Source organism: Carcharodon carcharias, chromosome 5 (genome assembly GCF_017639515.1).
Source record: "Carcharodon carcharias isolate sCarCar2 chromosome 5, sCarCar2.pri, whole genome shotgun sequence".
Classification (NCBI taxonomy): domain Eukaryota; kingdom Metazoa; phylum Chordata; class Chondrichthyes; order Lamniformes; family Lamnidae; genus Carcharodon; species Carcharodon carcharias.
Genome location: NC_054471.1, coordinates 46,426,968 through 46,452,197, shown reverse-complemented (window position 1 = coordinate 46,452,197; position 25,230 = coordinate 46,426,968). Strand labels below are relative to the sequence as shown.

General features: G+C 44.1%; 1 protein-coding gene across 1 annotated transcript in view; it reads left to right on the top strand.

Annotated features, from left to right (window-relative positions):
- The window catches only part of LOC121277708, a 149,491-nt gene that overhangs the window by 10,278 nt on the left and 113,983 nt on the right, over positions 1-25,230 (top strand). Inside the window, exons 4-6 of the mRNA XM_041187343.1 lie at positions 6,930-7,040; positions 16,333-16,446; positions 21,392-21,586. Coding sequence (XP_041043277.1) covers positions 6,930-7,040; positions 16,333-16,446; positions 21,392-21,586 — 420 coding nt within the window. The remainder of the gene's footprint in view (positions 1-6,929; positions 7,041-16,332; positions 16,447-21,391; positions 21,587-25,230) is intronic.

Genomic DNA, 25,230 nt, shown 5'->3' with positions numbered 1-25,230 from the left:
TAAAACAAACACAATGTCGAAAAAAACTGTACTGTTGCCTAGCAACAGGAGGCCCCACAGAGACAGAAAAGTAGTTTCAGTTCAGTTTGAGTGCAGTTGGTCAGTGGGCTCCATGGCTGAAAGGATTTGCCAGCAGAAGCAGCATAAGAGAGACTGATAGCAAGTCCGAAACTAAAGTTGGAAGCAGGAGCCAGCAGAAGCAGGACAGGAGAGGGGACTGCACAGGAAGCAGGTTTCACCAAAGAACAGAAGAAAGGAAAAAGTTCCCAAAACCAGGGATTGGAACAGGGAAGTTCCCAAGAGGACAGTCTAGTCAAAGGACAAGGACAGGAATCTGGAAAAGGTCCTGTTAAGTGAAGTTAAGAATGAGGAGCAGAGAAAGACACCAAGCTTAAAGGGAGAAAGCTGCAGGGGGCAGACTTAAAGCAAAAATAGGCTTGCAAGAAGCCAGATGAAGGTCTCTAACTCTTTACTATGGGCATGTGAAACATTGGAGTTGCTAACTGCTCTTATATCCCTGATACACAGCACGTTAACTGCTCTCATATACCTGATTAACAGCATGTTAACCGCTCTCATATACCCGATACAAAGCATGCTAACTGTTCTCATTTCGCAGATACACAGCATAGTAACTGCTCTCATATCCTTGATACAAAGCATACTAACTGCTCTCATATCCCTGATACAAAGCATGCTAACTGCTCTCATATCCCTGATACACGGCATTCTAACTGCTTTCATATCCGTTTTATACAGCATACTAACTGCTCTCATATCCCTGATACACAACATGCTAACTGCTCTTATATACCTGATACACAGCTGAGTCAGTGAGAGAGTGTGTGAGTGGAAGAAAGCTTGAATGAACATGGCTCATGGTGTGACAACTGCCTAGAATGAGTTGATGAGGGATCCATAGGATGTGTTTGGGTGGCATCTATCACTTGGTCTCAGTGTGTGGTGTGTCTGACCCCAGGGCGCCTATTGGTTTACATGGACTGTGCTTACTGTGGACATTAGAGTATAAAATAGCTTTTGTAACTTGTGTTATTCTTAGAAATCGATATATATCTGTAAAGGTATAGTTGTGGGTGAAGGAGTATTGTAATATAGTTCATCTTTTCTTGTTTAATAAATGTTTTATTCTTTTGTTAAAAGTTCATCAGCTGACTCCCGTGACTCTGTTCAGTAGCTACTCTCCAGGTGTCTAAACAAAAAATAAAAGTTAGGATCTATCAAGCTGGGTTCCACCCTGGGATCTGGATTGTCCAGTAGTAACATCAAATGGGATCATAACAACCCCCGGGTCCCTCTGTTCCTGCACACTTTTCAGAACTAAGCCATAAAATTTGTATTGTGTCTCCCTATCCCTTATGCCAAAATGCATCACCTCACATTTCTCTGCATTAAATTCCATTTGCCCCAGTCTCCCACATGGGCATAGGGATGGGCAATAAATGGTGGCCTAGCCAATGACACCCACATCCCATGAACAATTAAAACCAAAATGACAGGCTGGGATGTTAACCACTACACAGCCAATATTCAACCAGTAGAATTTTTGTAAAAAAAGATAAACAAATGCTTGATAGTCAATCTCTTTGTAGCAGATTAGAAAAGGAAACAGTAAAAGAATGATACAGCCTCTAGGAGCTATTATTTTTCTGTGAGGAGATAATAACATAAAAGTTCAGTTGTAATATGTCATTATAGAAATCCATAATTGGCCTGAAATAAAAGCTTTCTACGATTGTTTTCCAGTTTTTTTGAAAAAAAAAGTGAAGGAACCCTCAAATCCTCACAAACTGAGGGTCACACCCTTCAACCCTTATTGATCCACAGATTGCACACTGGGAAATTCTGCAAGCTGAACATCCTCAGGATGCATAGGTGGGAAATACTGCAGACTGATTGGGATGCAGAAGTGTGATTTGAAGCTTCTTCTAACTTTTGTGAGATAAAAATATTCTGTCAATACCTAGGCTTTTGAGACAGGCTGAGACCTTGAAAGAGAAACTCTAATGAGGTGCTATGATCCCTGTAGAGACTGTTAACATTTAAAAGAGAAATTCGAACGCCCAGGCCAGGATTATTAGAATGGCGGGGTTTATCCAGCCTGCCACCCAAAGAGTCGGCGGCGAACACATCCCTGAAGACTCCACAGCCATTTAATGCTCCAGCGAGTGTTAATTCCCTGCAGACAGGACTTCCACCGCTCACTCGGGAGGATGTCCCGCCTCAGAGAGCTGCTGCCTAGTCTGATGGGCTGACAGCAACCTAGTCCCAGCAGCGACAGAAGCTGCAGTATACAGGACTGGGACTATAAGCAGCCCCTAGAGTCTAAGTCCTGCGAGTCCAGGACCAGGTAAGTGTGAGGGTCTCGGGGTGGGGAGGTGAGACGAGACCTGGGAGGGGGAATGGGCAGAGAGAGGGGGTAGAGGTGGGCGTGTTGGTGCAGAGGCCAGGGGAGGAGGGACCACTCGCAGGGGCCAGGCCATCTAGGTGGGGCACCCAATGTTGAAAGGAGGCCGTTGATGGAGGGGCACCTACCTTCATGCCCGAGGCCTGAGCAGGGCCACTTTCCAGACTTCCCCTTGCCCTTGAACTCCTCCTGCTGGCCTGAAAAGTCAGATGGTCGGGGGTAGGGGGGGTGGGGGAGAGGGGGTAGAAAACAGCCTTTGAGTGGTCATTAATTGGTCACTTAAGGGCTTCAATTGGGGCAAAGATGGGCCTAGGCCTTGTCTGTTCCACCCTCAAATTGCAGAGAGGTCAGGGCGGGTGGGATCCCCAAGCAGGAACCATCCAAGAAATTTTATGGCCTGTCCTCCATCTGAAAATCTGCCAGTGGAGGAATTCTGCCCCCAGTGATGTACTGAAATAATTAAACCACAAGATTCCACGGTTTAAAACAAATAAATTTTACTATGTAAGAATGAAGTAAAGCAAACGCTACTCAATAAACACTGTCTTAGGTAGCTACTTATACTTTATATCGAAAAGCACAGTAAAATGCAACTCCTCCTGATACCATGCCCTAAGAAGGTGTTGGCAATGATGGACTTCCATTGGATTAGTCCATGATTTTGCTTGGCCAAGAACTGCAGTAGTTCGCTGTTTGCCATGGCATTCTGCAGTGTGGCTGACCAGGAAACTCTCCTGCTCTTACTGCCTGTCATCACAGCATATAGGAAGGATTTATGTGCTGATAATCAGCCTGTTCGGCCATATTACGAATACACCTTCCTTGGCCATCAGGTCATGAGTTTGACTTGAACCCTGAGTTTCTGGCCCAGAGGCAGGGATGCTACCAGTGCACCACAAGACCTCCACCAAAACCCACTGACTAAATCCCCAATTTAGACTAAATCCCCAACTCAATCTTCCCTTTTCTACCATGACTCCTCTGCACTACACTTGTAATTCCTGCACAGTGACTTCAACTGAAAATTCGAAACACCCGAGGTTTGCAATAGCTCTAATCTCCCGGTCCACTGCTGATGTACTGAAATAATTAAACCACAGGATTCCACGGTTTAAAACAAATAAATTTTACTATGTAAGAGTGAAGTAAAGCAAACGCTACTAAATAAACACTGTCTTGTGGCTCCTGGCTGATTTCTCTCTGCCTGATTCCAAGCTGAACTGTGTGTTTTCAGTATGAGGGTTACCATGGATTTCTTCCTGTAGCTCCAAGCTTGGCAAATCTTCCAGCCTCTTTTTCCATCACGAGCTGTGTCTCCAAACTAAACCTGAACTCCCACCCACATTCTGCATAGTGAAGAATAAAGTTAGTATTTTCTCTGCTTAAGGTGCAGGCCTGGATAACATTTATTTCTTTTGCTCCCTGGACTCAAGTAAGCTGCAACTGTCTCTATCGGTTCCCAAACCGAACCGCTGATTGTTAAATAGGTGGGATGTCCATTTACCAAAGCAGGCAGCAGAAGACATTCTGTGAATCACAACTGTTTTATTGTTAAACTATACTTCAGTACAAATACCAGTTTCCACTCTTCCCCTCTGGATCCTCTCCCTGTCCAGAAGCAAAATACCCTGACTGGGGAAAAACCCAACTCTTAAGTACAGGCTTCAAAGAACATCATCTGCTCTCAATTCACTCTGAAGCTAATCTTGGTTTACTCTTAAAAGGACTTGCATTTCTAACATTGTCACTGACTGCCTGCTTCTGCAAGCAAAAAGATACGCACATGGATAATTAAGAAAGAAACCTACCTGACCCCCCCACAGCCCATCTCCATGACGACGTGGCATACATGGGATTTCCAAACAGATATGTAGATGAATTGTCCTTTACCTTCAAAACAACCCCTTTGATTCTGTGACCCAAATGACTAATTTATATTTTTAATGGAGTTGATGGCCCTTTTCTCCAAACTTGCTGGTCCAACCAAGAAACTCCCTTATTTCCAAAGCTGCTTCTAGCTTCTTTGATCTGGAAATTGCATGAATAATTCAAAACCCTTATCAACATAACTGTGTACATCCTGTCCTAACCAAAAACCTCAAAGATGGGTCATCCATTGTTTAAGTTTCCTCACCACCAAACATAACCTCATTAAACAATCATTGAACTGCAATCGGCCCAGAAGACATTTCAACGATTACGCTCAAATTGTTTAATCCTCATATTGGACAGCAGAAATATCTGTTACTGATCAAAATATATTGATAAAGCATTTGCATTATTCAATTGTAACATCAAAAAAAGGAACCAAAATGAAGAAAGTTGCCAGGGCATGATTGAATGGGAAATGTGATAGTTACAATGAAAAGGGACACAAATGTGATGATAAGAGCTTTTTAAATGTATTCTTTCATGGGATGAGTGCGTCGCTGGCTGGGCCAGCATTTATTGCCCATCCCTAATTGCCCTCGAGAAGGTGGTGGTGAGCTGCCTTCTTGAACTGCCACAGCTCATGTGGTGTATGTGCACCCACAGCGCTGTTAGGGAGGGAGTTCAAGGATTTTAATCCAGTGACAGTGAAGGAACAGCGATATATTTCCAAGTCAGGATGGTGTGTGGGTTGGGAGGGAACCTGCAGGTGGTGATGTCCCATGTATCTGCTGCCCTTGTCCTTCTAGGTGGCAGAGGTTGCTGGTTTGGCACATTCTGTCAAAGGAGACTTGGTGAGTTGCTGAGGTTTGCAAATAGGATAGATGCATCCTGCATAAGATATTTAATAAGGTACAGATGTCTCCAAATCCTCTGACCTGGTGACAGCACAGATTGGAGAGTGGGACTTGGAGGTCTGTACACCTTAGTCACGATGCTTCTGATTTTCTGTCCACTAAAATCGATGCAGTTTTCTGCTGCAATTGTATATAGACTTGGGTTCTTTTGTTTTGGCAATGCAGTAATGACTGGTGGATACTGACAGGCAGCATTCAGTAGCATGGATTCAATCAGGCTGATACCCCTACTGAAGGATTAATGATGCCAATGCAAATTTGCTGAGTGATAATGAACAGTTGATTATCAGGGAAATGTAAAATCATCTTACATATTATGCAGAAATGTACTGTTGAAATGCTATTTTGCATTTTAAAAATTGACAAAATCATAAATCTCACAAGGGATGGCTTGAATCAGTTTTAGACACCTGTTGAGAATGAACACGATACAATCCACCATTTCCTTGCAAATGTGTATTAGCCTTTGAAATGCAAATAGTTCTTTGTGCCTAATGTTTTCTGCTTCAAAACAAAAACAAAGAAAATAAGAAATAATTAACTGAGACAGGTGGCACAACATGTTGGTGGTTCAACAGGCCACGCCAATGAGTGGTGGGATGTGGGCTTGTGCCAGTAGTTCCTCACACAGCAAGTCCTCAACCTCCACTGAGCTGTCAGGGGGAGGGAGGGGGTTGAAACAGAAGGCAAACACTTTTCCACAAGGCACGGGAAAACAGAGAGCTTCATTAAGACTTCAAAAATGTAAAACATATCTACAAGGAGCTGGTGTGTTGTGTAAAATGGATCTGCCAGCCACCAGGGAGCAGTTTTCCCATCTTTCTACTCAGGTAGGCCTGCATGAACCTAAAGAAGAAAAAAAAAGCAGAAATAAAACAAAGTCTGCTTAATATTAATTGCAATATAAGTGTAGATAGTTCTTTAAATAAGGCCTTAGACTTTAAAGAGGCAAAGGATTTCCTTTCAGTGCCTGTCAGAACATTGATAAGTTCGGTCCATTGCAATACAGAACTGATTAATGTTAGTTGATATAAGCAGACTCTGGTTGTAGTACCAACACTTCAGTGATTTTATCACTGGGTCAAAATTCTGGAATTCCCTACCTAACAGCACTGTGGGTGTACCGACACCACAAGGACTGCAGTGGTTCAAGATGGCAGCGCACCACCACTGTCTGAAGGGCAACTAGGGATGGCAATAAATGCTGGCCTAGCCAGCGATGCCCTCATCCCATGAATGAATGAAACATAATGCAGCATACAGCACAGATACCTCCATGGATAAATTTAATATGTTAATGTGAAATATGTAACTTTTTGTTTAACTCTTTTTTTGGATATTAGAAATAACCAGATTATGCAATTACAGGGTGATGAGTTTAAATGGTCAAAACTTGCTATAAGGGTGGATGTAGGAATTTATAATTAGGGAAAATGTTGACAAAAAAGCTGAGCAACAGGAAGTCATGTGGTGCAGACAGGAAGTTGTGTGTTGATATCAGATTTTTATGATACAGATAGATAGTTAAATTGTTAAATAATCCTGACAGCACTGGGATTGACGGGAACCAACATGATCTGACTCAGCAATAAAGATTAAATATGTGCGTTACAGTGAACACATTGTAAAAGTTCTCTACACGCTTCAACAGTCTTGAAACTACCTTTCTAACTGACAGTTTCTGGTTTAAACTACAATTATTTTGTTTCCTTTTATAGGTGGCTGAAGCAAAACCACTTTTGATTCAAGCAGACGTAATGCAGAGAGAGTTGGAGAGCTGCCTAACACAGGAGTACACGGCTGAAAGTTTACCTCTTCTCCTCCATCAGGTTACATGGCATTTTCAATATGTAAATGACGCAAAGTGCTTCCCCACCCCGCCACCCCCCCCCCGCCCCCCAATCCTCACCCTTTGCCTGCTGAAGGCATTGATTGTGTCTGTGGTGCAATCAGTGGGCACCAGTAACCCTCCAACATTTTGCTCAACTAGCCATGCTTTGTATATGGAGATAATGGCGTAGTGGTATTGTCATTGGACTAGTTATCCAGAGACCCATGGTACTGCTCCGGGGACTTGGATTTGAATCCCACCACGGCAGATGGTGGAATTTGAATTCAGTAAAAATCTGGAATTAAAAGTCTCTTGATTACCATAAAACCATTGCCAATTGTCATAAAAACCCATCTGGTTCACTGATGTCCTTTAGGGAAGGAAAGCTGTCATCCTTACCTGGTCTGGCCTACATGTGACTCCAGAACAAGGATGGGTAATGAATGCTGGTGAGCAGTAGCATCTAAACTGCTGCTTCATCTGAGACAAGCTAACCTGGCTGATGTCACGTCACAACACACATTCTGTTTGCCTATTGGAGGAAACAAACAGCATAGTCAAAACTGCGTGGCTTATTTTTGACTGTTTCTGTTACTATGAGCGAAACTTAATGCCCCCATCCCTGAGAAGCGGGCTGGGAGATGGGGGCCTGCTGTATAATGAGAGGGAAAGGCTCGGCTTGCAGAGTTGGTCGCCTCCCTGACTGCCCCCAGTTAAGCTGGGGCTGGAAGTGTCATAGGAGCTTATTCATTCATGGCCTTGAGAAGGTGCTAGTGAGCTGCCTTCTTGAACCACTGCAGTCCATATGGGGTAGGTACACCCACAGTGCTGTTAGGAAGGGAGTTCCAGGATATTGACCCAGCGACAGTGAAGGAACGGCGATATATTTCCAAGTCAGGATGGTGTGTGGCTTGGAGATGAAATTGCAGCTGGTGGTGTTCCCATGTGTTTGCTGCCCTTGTCCTTCTAAATGGTAGTGGTTGTGGGTTTGGAAGGTGTTGTCTAAGGAGCCTTGGTGAGATCCTGTGGTGCATCTTGTAGCTGGTACACACTGCTGCCACTGTGCGTTGGTTTGTGGAAGGGGTGCCAATAAAGTGGGCTGCTTTGTCCTGGATGGTGTTGAACTTCTTGAGTTTTGTTGGAGCTGCAATCATCCAGGCAAGTGGAGAGTATCACAATCCTGACTTGTGCCTTGTAGAAGATGGACAGGAGGTGAGTTACTTGCTGCAGGATTCCTAGTGTCTGAACTGCTCTTGTAGCCACAGTATTTATAAGGCTGGTCCAGTTCAGTTTCTGGTCAATGGTAACCCCCAGAATGTTGATAGTGGTGGATTCAATGACAGTAATGCCTTTGAATGTCAAGGGGCGATGATTGGATTCCCTCTTGTTGGAGATGATCATTGCCTGGCACTTGCATGGCATGCATGTTACTTGCCACTTGGCAGCCCAAGCCTGGATATTGTCCAGGTCTTGCTGCATTTGGACATGGACTGCTTCAGTATCTGAGGAGTTGCGAATGGTGCTGAACATTGTGCAATCATCAGTGAACATCTCTGCTTCTGACCTTATGATGGAAGAAAGGTCACTGATGAAGCAGCTGAAGATGGTTGGGCATAAGAACATACATATTAGGAGCTGGAGTAGGCCATTCAGCCCCTTGAGCCTGCTGCGCCATTCAATTAGATCATGGCTGATCCGATTGTGGTGTCAGCTCTACATTCCTAGCTATCCCCCATAACCTTTGACTCCCATGTTGGTCAAAAATCTCTCTACCTCTGTGTTAAAGATATTCATTGACCCTGCCTCCACTGCTCTATGGTAAAGAGTTCCAAAGACATGCAACCCCCGAGAGAAAACATTTCCCCTCAGCCCCGAGTTAAATGGGAGACCCCGTATTTTTAAACTGTGTCCCCCAGTTCTAGTCTCTGCCTCAAGGGGGAAACATCCTTTCAGCATCCACCCTGTCAAGTCTCTTCGGGATCTTGTGTTTCAATAAGATCACCTCTCAATTGTCTAAACTGCAATGGACACTGACCCAGTCTGTCCAACTGTTCCTCATAAGATAATCCCCACACCTCAGGTATCAGTTAAGTGAACCTTCTCTGAACTGCTTCTAAAGCATTTATATCCTTTCTTAAATAAGAAGACCTAAACTGTACATTGTACTCTGCATGTGGGTGGCCTCACCAACTCACTGTACAACTATAGTAAAACTCCTCTACTTCTATATTCCATTCTTCTTGCAATAAATGACAACATTCCATTTGCCTTCTTAATCACTTGATGTACCTGCACACTAACTTTTTGTGATTCATGTACTCGGGCACCCAGGTCCCTCTGCACTCTCCCTCCATTTAAATAACATGCTGCTTTTCTATGCTTCTTGCCAAAGTGGACAAGTTCACATTTCCCTTCTTGCCCAGTGACCAACTGAAGCCCTTAAGTGGCCATTTAAGGACCTCAGCCCACCACTGCTGGTATTCAACCAGCAACATGTCAGGGGCCAGGTAAGCCCTGGTGGGCATGACTGCTTGGGAGAGAAGTGGGGGCTCTTACTTGAGCACCCTATCCCCTTTGGAAGGATCCATTAGCAGCAAGGGCTGCCTTCACAGGAAGATGCATCCCTGCCCTTTACACAGATCCCCCTCCCCATACTCTCAAGCGTCTGCCTGACTCCCACGGTGATCCCACTCCACTTACCTGTGTCCTGGGGCTCCAGCAGCCAACATCCCCTTCAGGCCTACTGCATTACCAGCAGTGACCACTGCTCCTGATAAAGCTGCAGGTACTGGAGAGTTGCCAGCCTCTGATTAGAGGTGGGAAATTTCACTTGCAAGTCCAGGGAACCAAGACTGAACCAACCAGCAGATTGACTGATTGGGATTAAATCCTGATGGGGCTCATGGAAATAACTGCAGAGGGGGATTGTCACAGGTTCTCCAGTCAGTGGACTAGCCCATCACTCAGCAGGGGTGTGGGAGCCAGTAATACCAGGGCGCACGGGAATGCTGGTAGCACTAAAATAGAGAATAGTAAGTTAATAGATGGAATCAGAGTAAGGGAGCAAGTAATGAAGTCTAAATCAGGGTTACGCTGCATATATGTGAACGGATGGAGTATAGTTAATAAAATAGGGGAGTTATAGACACAGATTGCCTTGTGGGATTATGATGTTATGGCGATAATGGAGACTTGGCTTAAGGAAGGGCAGATCTGAGTGTTAAATATTCCTGGTTACAAGGTGTTCAGAAGAGATAGGAAAGAGAAAAAAGGAAGACAGGTGGATTTTTTGGCTAAGGAGAGTATTGGAATACTGGAGAAAGAGGATGTGTCAGAGGATTCAAGGACAGAATCGATTTGGCTATTGCTAAGGACTAAGAAGGGTGCAATTATATTGCTGGATGTAATGTATAGACAACCAGCTAGTGGGAAGGATATAGAGGAACAAATCTGCAAGGAAGATTACAGAGAGGTGTAAACATTGTAAAGTAGTTATAATGAGGGACTTTAATTCCGCATATATAGACTGGGATAGTGGTAGTGTAAGGGGCAGTGAGGGATAAGTGTTCTTAGATTGTGTTTCCTACAGCAGTATGTGCCTAGTCCAACAAGAAAGGAAGCACTACTAGACCTGGTTCTCGGGAATGAGGTGGGCCAAGTAGATCAACTGACAGTGGGAGAACATTTTATGACCATTATATCATAAGGCTTAGGATGACAGTGGAAAATGACATTGGTCAATCCAGAGTAAGAATAATCAACTGGCAGAGAGCAGACTTCAATGGGGCAAGAACAGAGCTGGACTGGATAGACTGGAACTAAAGGTTAGCGGGAAAAACAGTAGTTGAACAATGGGCTACCTTCAAAGGGGAGATGGGCACAACCAAGGTATGTTCCCTCAAAAAGGAAAGGGAAGGACAGACAAATCCAGAGCTCCCTGGATGACAAAGGAGCTAGAAATTAAGTTAAAGAAGAAAAAGTGTGCTTACGACAGGTGTCAGGTAGCAAATACAATTGAGAACCAAACTGAATACATAAGGTTCAGAAGGGATGTGAAAGAGCAAATATGAGAAGCAAAGTGGGATTATGAAAAAAGACTGGCAGCTAACATAAAAGGAAATCCCAAAGCATCTTATAAGCACATCAATAGTAAAAGGGCAGTAAAAGGAGGAGTAGGGCCAATCAGAGACCAAAAAGGGGATTTACACACAGAAGGCAAGAGGCATGGCTGAGGTGTTAAATTAATACTTTGCATCTGTCTTTATCTACAAGGCAGATGCTGCCCAGGCCAAGGTGACAGAGGAGGAAACTCAGTCAATGCGGTTAATTGGATAAGCTGTCTCTACTTAAAGTTGATAAAGTACTGGGACCAGATGAGATACATCCAAGAATATTGAAGGAAGTGAGAGTGGAAATTGCAGAGGCGCTGGCAATAATCTTTTAATGTTCCCTGGATTTGAGGGAGGTGCCGTAGGGCTGGATAATTGCAAACATTATGCCCTTGTTTAAAAAGGTTGTATAGTTCTGCCCTGCAAGTACAGACCAGTCAGTTTAACTTCAGTGGTGGGGAAACTTCTAGAAATAATTATTCGGGATAGAATTAATAGTCACATGGAAAAATGTGGATTGATTTGGAAGAGTCAGCATGGATTTGTTAAAGGAAAATCGTGTCTAACTAATTTGCTGGAGTTTTTGGAAGAGGTAACAGAGATGGTTGATGAGGGCAAGGTCGTTGATATGTTGTGTATGGACTTCCAAGAGGTGTTCGATACAGTGTCACACAACAGACTTGTGAGGAAAGTTATAGGTCATGGAGTAAATAGGACAGTAGCAACATGGATACAAAATTGGCTGAGGGATAGGAAACAGAGAGTAATGGTTATTGGATATTTTTCAGGCTGGAAGAAGGTTTGTAGTAGAGTTCCCCAGGGGTCGATATTTGGACCCTCGCTTTTCCTGATATATATAAATGATCTAGATCTTGCTGTGCAGGAGACAATTTCAAAGTTTGCAGATGACATAAAACTTGGGAGAATTTTAAACTGTGAGGAGGACAGTGCAGAACTTCAAAAGGACATTGACACATTGGTGGAGTGGGCAGGAAGGTGGCAGATGAAGCTCAATGCGGAGAAGTGTGAGGTGATACACTTTGCTACAAAGAACATGGAGAGACAGTATAAAATAAAGGATACTATTCTAAAGGGTGTGCAGCAGCACAGAGACCTGTATGTATATGTACATAAGTCATTAAAGGTGGCAGGACAGGTAGAGAGAGCTGTTTCCATAGTATAAGTATTTAGACTTCATTAATAAGGCCATAGAGCACAAGAGCAGGAAGGTTATGATGAACTTATATAGGACACTGGTTAGACCTCAGCTGGAGTATTGTGTACAATTCTGGGCGCCACACATTTAGGAAGGATGTGAATGCATTGGAGAGAGTGCAGAAGAGGTTCATGAGAATGGTTCCAGGGATGAGACACTTCAATTATGAGGAAGGATTGGAGAAGTTGGGATTGTTTTCCTTGGAGAGGAGAAGGCTAAGAAGAGACTTAATAGAAGTTTTCAAAATCATGAGGGGTCTGGACAGAGTAGATAGGGAAAAACTGTTCCTGCTTGTAAATGGATCGAGAACCAGAGGGCACGGTTTTAAAGTGTTTTGCAAAAGAAGCAAATGTGAAGTGAGTAAAAACTTTTTCACACAGCAAGTACTTAGGGTTTGGAATGCACTGCCTGGAAGTGTGGTGGAGGCAAATTCAAATGAGACATTTAAGACGGCTTTGGATGATTATTTAAATAGAAGCAATGTGCAGGGTTACAAGAGATTGGCACTAAGTTAAACTGCTCAGAAAGTCAGTGCAGACACAATGGGCTGAATGGCCTTCTTCTGCACCATAATAATTCTGTGATTCTGTGATCACCACAACATTAAATTCCGCCCTACATTTCAACTTTTATAAGTTTATTCACGGGATGTGGGCTTCTCTGGCTGGGCCAGCATTTATTGCCCATTCGTTGTTGCCCTTGAGAAGGTGGAATTGAGCTGCCTTCCTGAACCGCTGCAGTCCCTGTGGTGTAGGTACACCCACAGTGCTGTTAGGGAGGGAGTTCCAGGATGTTGACCCAGCGACAGTGAAGGAACGGCGATATATTTCCGGCCAGGATTTTCCTGTCGGCAAGCGGGGAGGTGGGGCCTGCTTGCTGACATGTAAAATGATGCCCCATTTAAATTTTCAGGTAGGCGGGGGGCTCAGAAATATCAGCTGTGCACCCGCCGACCCGTCAATGGCCAATTGAGGCCTTTGACAGAGTCATTTAAGTAACTAATAGACCTGCCCGTCCAACCTTAAGGTTGGCGGGCAGGCCAGGAGCCCTGGCAGGCATTAGAAAAAGCATGAAACCTCATCCATGGGCGGGATGAGGTTTCATGTAGCTTTTTAAAATTTTAATTAAAGTATTTTTTAGAAGTTATGGACATGTCCCAATTCATGTGACAGTGTCACATGAGGGGACATGTCAGGGATTTTTTTTTTCTATTTCTAATATTTTTTACAGTAGCGACGATCTCCCTGAGACAGCACTTAGCCTCAGGGAGATGAGTGAGCTCTTTCGTGCGCATGCGTGAAAGAGCACACTCTCGGGTTTAGGGATTCCCCCCCCCCCCCCCCCCATCCCCGCCACCTGAACAGGGAGAGCTTCCGTGCGCATGTCATGCTGGGTGGGCCTTAATTGGCCCGCCCACATAAAATGGTGGCGGCCCCCGATCGGGGACGCCGATTGGAAGCACGCCTGTGCGCGCCCGCTCTTCAACTTGCCCCCCGACAGGCGGAAAACCCTGACCTCCAAGTCAGGATGGTGAATGACTTGGAGGGGAACTTCCAGGTGGTGGTGTTCCCATCTACCTGTTGCCCTTGTCCTTTGTATGGTAATGGTGGTGGGTTTGGAAGGTGCTGTCGGAGGAACCTTGGTGAATTATGTTTTAATAAAAAAATGTTTAGCAATATGCTAGTTTTGGAAGCGTAATACTGGATATGAATTGCTGGACTGTTTGTTTTTATTAAGTGAACTATCTGCTATCCACAACAGGCATTCATATAAATTTGTAAGCAATAAATTTTAATGCATATACTTCCAATTACAGCAGGCAATTGTCTGCAAATAATGTTTCCAACTCTGGCCTGCTGTGTATGACCCCTTTTCTTTGCCCCATTATTTTTGCCTGTCCCTTTAGTTGCCAGTGCCCCAGATGCTGGAACTCCTATCAAAATCCATCTTTCTCTGCAGGCTCCTCTCCCCCTATAAAGCCCTCTTTAAAATCCATCCCTTTGACTTCGTTTTTGGCCACACCTCCTAAAATCTTCTTCGTTGACTTGCCACCCATTTTTGTCAGATTACACCTCTGTGAGTTATTTTAGGATATTTATCTCCATTAACACCACCATGTAAGTTTGTTGTTGTGGAGCAGTGGTCTATCTAAGGGAAAGGAAAGGCTCTTCCAGGCATCCCAGGTTCCTAACTAGCAAATCCTGTGGAACAATTACAGACTGGCTACGTTTTTTATTCATTCTTGGGATGTGGGTGTCACTATAAGGCCAACATGGATTGTCCGTCCTTAATTTCCCTGGAATGCAACTAAGTAGCTTGCTAGGCTATTTCAGAGGGTAGTTAAGAACCAACCACATTGCTGAGGTTCTGGAATCATGTGTAGACCAGAACGGGCTGATTTCCTTACCCGGAAGGATTTCCGTGGACTGGATGGGTTTTTATGACAATCCAGTAGTTTCATCCAGTAGTAGCTTTTAACTGATTGACTTTAAATGCCCTAGTTGCCATGGTGGGATTTGAACTCATGACTCTGGATCATTAGCCCAGGCCTTGTCCAGTAGTGTAACCCCAAGCTACCACACCCGGAACATTAACATTAACAGCCTCTCAAAACTTGTTACATATTTCACTAAAGAGGGGTCAAGGCAGATAAACAATGGGCTTGCACTTCCTCGGAGTAGCAATCAGCACTGGATTGCCGCTCCATCCCTAATTTCTTAGCTTAATTTTCTCTTGATCGTACCTCGCCTGACCTTCCGACTTAGGTCAGGCAAGATGCAGGCAGTGCAGCACATCCCCAGGGCCTAGCTTCGAAGTGCAGCTGAGTTGAAGGGAAAGAGGCCAGGCCCCCCTTTTTTACTGCACTAGCTGCCATAAACCAGAAAAGTTCAAGGTCCATTGTAGCTTAAAGATCTTTGACAGGCCAAGGAGGAGGTAAGTGTCTAAGGTAAGTGGTTTGGGTGCTGGAAGGGGGGCGGAATTGGAGGTCGGCAGGAGGGACTGGAGCTGGGCAGGGATTTGGAGTTGGGGGTGATCGGACGTCGGGGGGTGGGGGCGGTGGTTGGAGATCCGGGGGGGCGGGGGCGGGGGCGTGGTTGGTGGTTGGAGGTCTGGGGCGATCGGAGGTGGGGTGGGGAGGTTGGGGGTTTGGAAAGGGGATGTTGGTGGGGCGGTCAGAGGTGGGGCGGACAGCGGTCGGGTCAGACCTGGGGAATGGTCAGAGGTTGGGGAGGCGTCGGGGATGGGAGACTGGGGCGAGATCGGGGGGGGGGGGTCAGAGGTCATATCGGGCCTTGGTGGGGTGGGGGTGAGAGTTGGGCCTGGCACGGAGGGCAGAAGAGTCCCTCGGGGGTGGGCGGGAGTTCTGTGGAGGTGGGCTAGTTGGTGGGGTGTGGGGGCAAGGGGGGACCTGGGGGATTGGGGAAGTGGAGGGGACCTGCGGGGGTGCTGGTCGGGCGTATGGGGAAAGTCCCCTGGGTTTGTACAATAGTTAGCCAGGAGTTAAAAGATGTTTTAGTCCTTCTAACTTTTTCTGGGTAGCTATTGTTGTAGCCCGGGCGTAACCACCCTAAGTTTGCAATTTAAGTTGGATTCTTGGATGGTTCCCGGTGCAGGGGAATTGCCCAGGGGAAGCTTGTGCTGCTGGATAATTGCCGTACTCTGAAGGGGATTCCCTAGCGTATCTTTGGGGCACCCTCACCCCAACATGAAGCTGGGAAACTCAGAAGTTACAACCATTGCTTTCCCAATGTGGTCAGAGTTTCTTGTTCTGTTAGTGAAATCTTGATCTATCACAAGTGAAGTATGATTGGCTGACCCTCCCTTCCTAATTCTGTTGAGTATGCATCAAATTAACTGCACTAACACTGAGATGAAAAGCATGATAAATGTAGGTGCCTTCATCCCTTTTCAATAGCTTGTTTAAATCAGTTGCTGTTGTTTTCATTGAATATCATTTTTATCAGTTTTTCACAGATCGGATGCACCAGTTAGTGCAATGCAAATATCTGCACATGCTCCGATGGAAAAGATTTTGTCAGCACACAAACATTATTGAGCAGATTTATCCACTGTATAAGGTAGGCCACAAATTATAACCTTTGAACTTGTTCAATGGCAGCGCCTGCCAGTCATTACAAACTAGGTCATTGTAGCTTGAATACATATGGCATATTCCCAAGGACAGAAGTTGCTTAGGAAAGAACATCAAACAATGACTCTGGAAATTAATGATTTTATTGGGGAAGATTTTAATTCTATTGCATCTCTAATAAAAATTGACATTGCAGTGACAGTGCTTCAAAAGTAATTATTTGGATTTGAAGCACTTTAGGATGTCTCTAATATGTGACAAATATTCTAATATTCTTTTGTTCTAAAAGGTGCAAATGCTGCTCATTGGTATGAAAACCTCATGATGATCTTATTAATCTCCCCCATTGGTAATAATATAAACTATTCAGGACGCTTCACAAGAATACCAATATAAGAGGAAAACAACTATTTATACTGTATGTGAAGGGAGTGCTGATTGGTTGGCAAGTGGCATTGCCATGGAGAATGCACTAATGATAGTGACTGATAGTTAACTGCCAAGTATTGTTTGAAATTTAATCCAGGCAGCTTGACCCTGATTGGACAAGGCATTGCCTTGAGTAATAAGTCAGTGATTGGCTGCCACTTATTTTGTTTAGCTGAAACAGGTGCAATGTGTGTACATGTTCCTTCTGTGTGCAAAGAACAGGGCCCTGTGAATTAATATATGTAGCTTCCAGTACACACAAACGTGTCACACTGCGAATCCAACTGACAATCTTAAATTGGTTGTCAGCGAAATTCTTAGCACACTGATTAAATCTAAGCTCTGCAGCCCAGCCACATCCTATTGTGAATGGTGGTGGACAATTAAACAATTCACTGGAGGAGAAGGCTCACAAATATCCCCATTCTCAATGATGGAAGAGCCCAGCACATCAGTGCAAAAGATAAGGCTGAAGCATTTCCTACAATCTTCAGCCAGAAGTGCCTAGTGGATGATCCATCTCAGCCTCCTTCGGAGGTCCCCAGCATCACAGATGCCAGTCTTCAGCCAATTCAATTCACCCTACGTGATATCTAGAAATGGCTGAAGGCACTGCATACTGCAAATGCTATGTGCCCTGACAATATTCTGGCAATAGTACTGATGAGTTGTGCTCCAGAACTTTCTGCTCCCCTAGCCAAGCTGTTCCAGTACAGCTACAACACTGGCATCTACCTGGCAATGTGGAAAATTGCCTAGGTCTGTCCTGTACACAAAAAGCAGGACAAATCCAACCTGTCCAATTACCACCCAATCATTCTACTCTCGATCACCTGTAAAGTGTTGGAAAGGGTCATCAGCAGTGATATCAAGCAGCACTTGCTCTGCAATAACCTGCTCACTGATGCACAATTTGGGTTCTGCCAGGGTTACTCAGCTTCTGATGTCATTACAGCCTTGGTTCAAACATGAACAAAAGAGCTGAACTCCCGAGGTGAGGTGAAAGTGACCATCTATGACATCAAGACAGCATTTGACTGAGTGTGGCATCAAGGAGCCCTAGCAAAACTGGAGTCAATGGGAATCAGGGGGAAAACTCTCCACTGGTTGAAGTCATACCTAGCACAAAGGAAGATGGTTGAGATTGTTGGAGGTCAATCATCTCAGCTCCAGGATATCACTGAACGATTTCCTTAGGGTAGTATCCTAAGACCAGCCATCTTCAGCTGCTTCATCGATGACCTTCTTTCCATCATAATATAAGAAGTGATGAGGTTCACTGATAATTGCACAATGTTCAGCACCATTTGCGACTCCTTAGATACTGAAGCAGTCCATGTGCAAATGCAGCAAGACCTGGACAATACCCAGGCTTGGACTGACAAGTGACAAGTAACATTCACAGCACACAAATGCCAGGCAATGACCATCTCCAACAAAAGAGAATCTAACCGTTGCCCCTTGACATTCAATGGCATTACCATTGGTGGGGATGGACTACTGCAAGCCTACCTTCACTGGTCAATATACACCTTGGGATTCTTGTAGTTCCACATGCTATAAGATTGGTCTTATTGGCAACCTTGTAAATAAGGCCCGAGCGATTTGCTCACCATGCAAGCTGGATGCTGAAATAGAGCGCATCAAAATCATCCGGCGGGATAATGGCTACCCTGATCAGATCATTTCGCACTGTTTATCACGCAAACTCACAAACGGGCCTAAGGCTGTCACTTTTGGCCCTGAAAAGTACCCAGTCTACATCAGATTACCCTGGAAGGGCAAGGTATCTCAAAAATTTGAGTAACAGGTTTCACGCTGCTACTATGTAGTAGCAGCACGAATGGTATTCGACACTAACAGGATGCTGCTGTCAAGCCAAAAAGATATACTGCCTATCAAAAAAATAAGTAATGAGGTATATGAATTTCAGTGTCAGTGTGATGCTAGATTTGTAGGTCGTACATCCCAAAGACTGGCGGATCATATCAAACAGCTTGTCTCAGCAGCTGTTTGTAATGAGCAGGGTACAGATTGTACCCAACCAGCCCGTGCTTGCAAGACTCAAAACACAGTGTCCAACACAGTGTCCACAGTGATTCCACGATTGGACAACATTTGCTAAATAATATTTAAAATGTTACAAGAATTACGCTGACAACCAATTTATGATTGTCATTCGGGTTTCACATTGTGGTGCATTTCTGTGTACTGGAAGCTGCATATATTAATACACAGGACCCTGTTCTTTGCAGATGGAAAGAAAATGCAGACACATTATGCCTGTTTCGGCTAAACAAAATAAATGACAGCCATTCGCTGACTCATTCCTCAGGGCAATGCTTTGACTAATCAGGGTCAATCTGCCTGGTTTAAAGTTCAAACAATGTTTGCAGTTAACTGTCAGTCACTTTCACTGGTGCATTCTCCATGGCAATGCCGCTTGCCAACAAATCAGCACTCTCTTCACATACAGTATAAATTGTTGTTTTCACCTTTTCGGTATCCTTATGAAGTGTCCTGATGAATACAAGATGAAAAACGTAAACATGCCTCTTTTTCAGCAATACTCAAGTTCTGTACTATCAAATGACTATTTATCAACTATTCATATCACATTGGTAGAGAGGGAAGAAGGACATAGCAACCTTCCTTTTCAGATTTTAAAGTCCTACTTACCAGGTACACATACCCCAGTGAGGGGGCTTTGCAGTTATCTCTGCCTACCTCTGTCTAAAATATGAGGACAGCAGCAGGGCCCCTGGCTGTGTTTAAATGGGGGCCACCTTTGTTTTGTTCAGCAGCTATTTTCTTCTCAGATTGGCAAAAAACCTTGTCAGATGAGAAAGGTAATTTGACCAACGTAATTCATCCAACTAGAACAACCCTCTGCTGCCCTCATATTGCTGCATCTATTTATTTTTGAAATAATTCCAGAAGTTTTGCTCCCACCACTCTGTCTAAAACTTAATTCCAAGCATTGACCTCTCTTCATGGGCTGAATCTTCAGCTCGGCATGTGGAGGCAGGCCCAACACACCGACACGTGAATGACGCGCGATGATGTCAGGCGTGCGTCCCGACATCGTCGTGATATTTCATTCGGCGGGCGCGCTGGAGTTGGCTTCATGCCCGCCGAAATGTTAAAGGCCTATTAAGGCCATTAAGGAGTCAATTGAAGTACTTTCGAACACTGCCTGTTCAACTGTAATGTTGGCGGGCAGGCAAAAAGCCCGTGTTTTTCAGGAAACTTCATCCACATGTGGGATGGGGTTTCCTGAAGCTTTTATAAAATAAATAAATAAATTTTCCCAACTTCACAAACATGTCCCAACTCATGTGACACTGTCACATGAGGGGACATGTTTGAATACATTTTTACTTTGTTCATTAAAATGTTTTATAATCTATTCAATCTCCCTGAGGCAGCTCCGTGCTGTGCTCTTTCCTGTGCATGCGCGAAACAGTGCAGGCCCTGACTCCCCCTCCTCTCCCCCGTCCGCACAGGTAGTGCTAAGTGCTACCAGCTGTGCGTTATGCTGGGCAGGCCTTAATTGGTCCGCCCGTGTAAAATGACAGCGTGCAGCCAATCACGGGCAGTGACCAGCTCCGCACCTGCCCTGCCCAGCCTGCCCACCATGTGAAAAATCCAGGCCAAAAGTGAAGAAGAACCTCTTGACACCAGTCCTAAAGTTACCTCTCTCTAGTGTCTTCATGTACTACTCCCTCTGTTTAATTTAAAATAATATTCTGGATTAACCTTTTCCATATGATTGGCTCTCTTGCACATCTCTAAGATACCTTCTTTCCGGAATGAGAAGCCCAAGATTCTCCTGCCTTTCCTCATAACTAGCATCCCTGTCAATAGAGATCACCTTTTCTTCAATTTTTGCTTTGTTTCTTGCCATCCAGAATTAGACATATCAATCAATGCCTGACCTTGGCCAAAGCACCAAATAAATTTGAATGTGAAGCGGCCTGGATTTAGCTGGAAAAACTAGCACAGCTTCTGTCAAGATCCTCAAGAAATTAATTCTTCACAAATCTGGACTGAACTTTGAGACTCCTACTATATTATGTGGTGATCTAGTCAGCTTAAGGCAGTACCAAACATAAGATGATGGTTGTCTAGTTTAGCAGTGACTTATTAATGGTTAGCAACAGATGTAAATGTCTTAGAAGAGACAGAATTCTAGACAACGATGGTATCAAGGAAAGGAATGCACAGGCAGGAGAAGCAGTGGACAGAACTTCATCGTTAGTATCCTGTGTAGAGTTTTTAGATTGGTACAAATTGTTGAGATGCAACAGTTCTCATTTTCTTGACAGCAACATGGAAGTTCAGCCTTGGAGCTTGTGTGAAGATCATGTGGACTTTGGGCTGACCTTCGAGCTTGGACTTCTGGTGCTTGTACTTCTGGTGGTATGACGTAGGCTTCCTTGATCCCAACTGCTGCAGTCGTTGTGGAGGCTCATTTAACTTTCCTTTTCTCCACATTGCAGAAACAAATTTCTCGTATTATGAAGGAGTATGATGACGCTGTTCAGAGGGCTCGGAGGCTTTCAGCAGCCAGAGAATGTCTTTTAACAGAAACAGGGAATGCCAGTAAATTTGTGACTCAGGAAGATGTGGTCATCTACCTTCAATGGTTGGTGTGCCATTTACACTCCCTGACAACTATCCATGGCTACTTGAGGGTAAGAAAATAAATTAAGATGTAATAACTATTCTGCTGGACTGTAATTCTGTTGCACACGTACTTTGCTTAGGTGTATTTTTTAAAAGTGTAGCCATTCCATTTATTTTTATGTGGAAATCTGATGATTCATTTTAATTATTCATATTTCGGGGTTTTGTACAAAATGAATCTCTATTAACAATAAAATTGCAAGAATATAGGTTAAAGTTTTCAGGCAATCCAATGAACTATCTAAAAACTTTTATAATGATTTTATAATGACAGTTTGGTGTAAAGCTAAAGTCTTTAAACTAACTCCTGAGGTATGCATCTGAATTTCGTTACATAATGTGGCCCAGAATTTCCTTGAGCTAAGTGCAATATCCTGAAAAATATACAGAAAATATATAGTATCTGAATAATATGGATGCATTTAAAGTGAAGTTAGACAAGCATTTGAGGGAGAAGAGAATAGAAGGTAATTTTGCTGGAAGAATGGGGAGAGGCAATATAAATAAAGAGTACAATTCTAAAGGTGCAGGAGCAGAGGGACCTGGGATTATATGTGCACAAATCATTGACTATGGCAGAGCAGGTTGAGAGAACGGTTAAAAAAGTATAGGACATCCATAACTTTGAATAGGGGTATAGAGTCTAAAAGCAAGGAAGTTATGACAAACCTGTATGAAACATTGGTTCAGACTCAACAGAAGTTTTGCACCCAGTTCTGGACACCACACTTTTGGAAAGAGGTGAAGGCATTAGAGAGAGTGCAGGAAATATTCAGGAGAATGGTTCCAGGATCCTTATCTTCAGTTACTTTGATAGGTTGGAGAAGCTGGGTTTGTACTCCTTTGAGGAGAAGGTTGAAAATAAATTTGATAGAGTATCCAAAATCATGATGGGTCTGGACAGAGTAGGAAGGGAAAAACTGTTCCCATTTGTGGAAGAATTGAGAACCGGAAAACACTACTTTCAGATGTTTGCCTAAAGAAGCAATGGCGACTTGAGGAAAAGCTTTTTTCTGCAGTGGGTGGTTAGGTTCTGGAATATGTTGCCTTAGGAGTGTAGTAGAGGCAGATTCAATCATGGCTTTCAAAAGAGAATTGGATCATTATTTGAAGAGGAAATGGTTGCAGGGCTACAGAGAAAAGGCAGAGAAGTGGCATTAGGAAATTTTCCTTATGGAGAACCGACGCAGACTCAACAGTGTTACGATCCGGTTAGGAACCAATAACTTTTTGTTTAAAGTAGACAAAGTTTGAAATCCCAGTTACCCACTAGGAGAATAAAGCCACAAGATTCCACAATTTTAAACAAACAAAATAAACTTTACTCTACGAAATCAAAAAGGTAAAACAATCTACAAAACTCTAACACTCAGAATTAACATGAGATAAATATGAGTTAACAGACAAACTGTGGTTGAACACCCACACTGCACATTAAATGCAGATGTGATCAAGACAGATCCCATGGATTTTTCAGCAACCCATCTAGATGTCAGTTACCACTGTGAGTCACAATATTTCATTAAAATTCTGTCTCCCTCAGGAGGGATTTCAATTCTTCACTTTCAAAGATATTGCTTCTGAATTCCCTCAAAAGCAACTCTAGCTCAGACAGTTTCAATGACTGCTCACTGCTCACCTCCCAATGGTTCAACCTCTTCTCCTGAAACTGCATTCCACTAAATCAGAGTCAAGCTGCCTGTTTTTTTAATTTCAAACAATGCTGGGCAGTTAACTGTCAGTCACCATCAACTGGTGCATTCTCTATGGCAACACCTCTACCAATCAGACTCCACTTGCCAACCAATCAGCACCCTCTTCTTCTGCAGTCTAAATTGTTGTTCCCTTTACATTTGGCATACTTGCGAATTGTCCTGATGAGTGCAAGATGAAAAGCCTTGACAAAAATGTCTTTTTTTCAACAATACTCAAGCTATAAATGGCTCCCAGATTGTCCCTGAATCCTAACTGTCTCCAGCACAGAACCAGTGACCTTCTGCCACCTGCTAAGCTCCCCAGGACTTTACTGTGCCCTAACTGCCTAGAGCTTGCTAACAGCAGCACTCTTTTAATAAAGCCTCTTGCTCTACTGCAGAATTCTCAGATAAATTGAAATCAGAGAATGTCCTTAAACTCTACCCATCTCCATGACGACGCAGCCTTTTGGGATCCACTGAATGGTTTTCAACTAACCCAGCTCTAGCTCCCAAACCAAAGCATCTCTCTGGACTGCACTTCTTTGCAATCAGTGAAGACATCAAATCTCCAGTTCTCCAGCTAAATAAGCACACCTGCTGTTTTAGGATCTTGCCTTTCTAGCTGTTAATTCCCTAAGTCAAGAGGTCCCAACCTTTGAAGTGTAATAGTCTTCAAGCTGTGCTATTTGCATTTATCCCATTTTCTGCAGTTAGACTTTAATGTTACCACAACTAAACATTACCTCTAAAATATTAACAGGGACAACAAACTAGATATTTATTACAACAGACTGAATAACTTTCTTTTGTGCTATAACCATTCTACAATTTTATGATCCTACAATGATAAATTTAAATGAGGGAGGATGGGAAGAGAGTTGAGTGGAGCATAAAGCCGGCATGATCTTGTGGGGCTGAATGGCCTGGTTCTGTGTTGTATATCCAATGTAATCCTATGAACTGGATGTGCTAGATCCAAGGAAACTCCAAGAGTTTCTGGTTGTTGTTGTGAGGAGTGGAAACTCTGTCTGCCTCTTATAAAGACCAGTGATACCAAGGGACATTTGGCATGGGAACTCTCTACACTGGGACATCCTACTTTCCTTGGCCAGCAGGGACTGATGAAAGGTTGCTGACCAGTACATGGAAAGCAATAAGGCTCAGCAGCCTCCAGAAGGGCATGTGGGGAGGGGATTCACTGGCCCTGCAGGAGAGACAGGTGGTTGTGGATGAGTGGGGGATGAGGTTGGGGGAGACACTATGGTGGAGATTGGCTGACTACCTCCCACCAATTCCACCCAATGTTGTATTAGATCGGTTAGGTGTGTCTTGTTTAGGCATGCCTCTCAGCGCAGGTACTTCCATATACAGAGAGTGAGAGAGAGAGAGGAAACAAAAAAGAAAATCAGGCAATTTGACTGAGCAATGATGAGCGATCTTTCAAATTGCCAGAATGCCTGAAGACAGCAAACACTGAATCCAACAAGCAATCCATCTCGTTACAAACCTGAGCCTGATGGCTTGTCTCCAAGTTCTCCATCTCTTACTGCCTCCCCACCAGACTGACCAGCTGTTATGTCTACATCATGTCTGCTCAGGATCCTGATAGTTCTTTCCTGATCCTTCACTCCCAACACTCCTTGGCCTGCGTGTTGCCCCTTTGCAAAGAACGCGAAGATCCTAAACTAACCTGCAGTTTCATGACCCCCCGTCCAATCCAATATTGCCGATTTACTTTTGTGCAGTTGTCCTTAATGGCCACGTACCAGGCTGCTCCCCAGTGGAAGGAGGCTTCCAGGTCAGTTACCGACAATTCTCAATTGCCTCAGCGGTGCCTGCCTCTCACAGTGGGGCTGCTCCGGCTCCAGAGCCCTCTGCTCTCTGATTAGCAAGCAGACTCCGGGAAAAATTGCTCTACTGGCCTCGCTCCCGGCATGTGCAGTCTCAGAACCCAC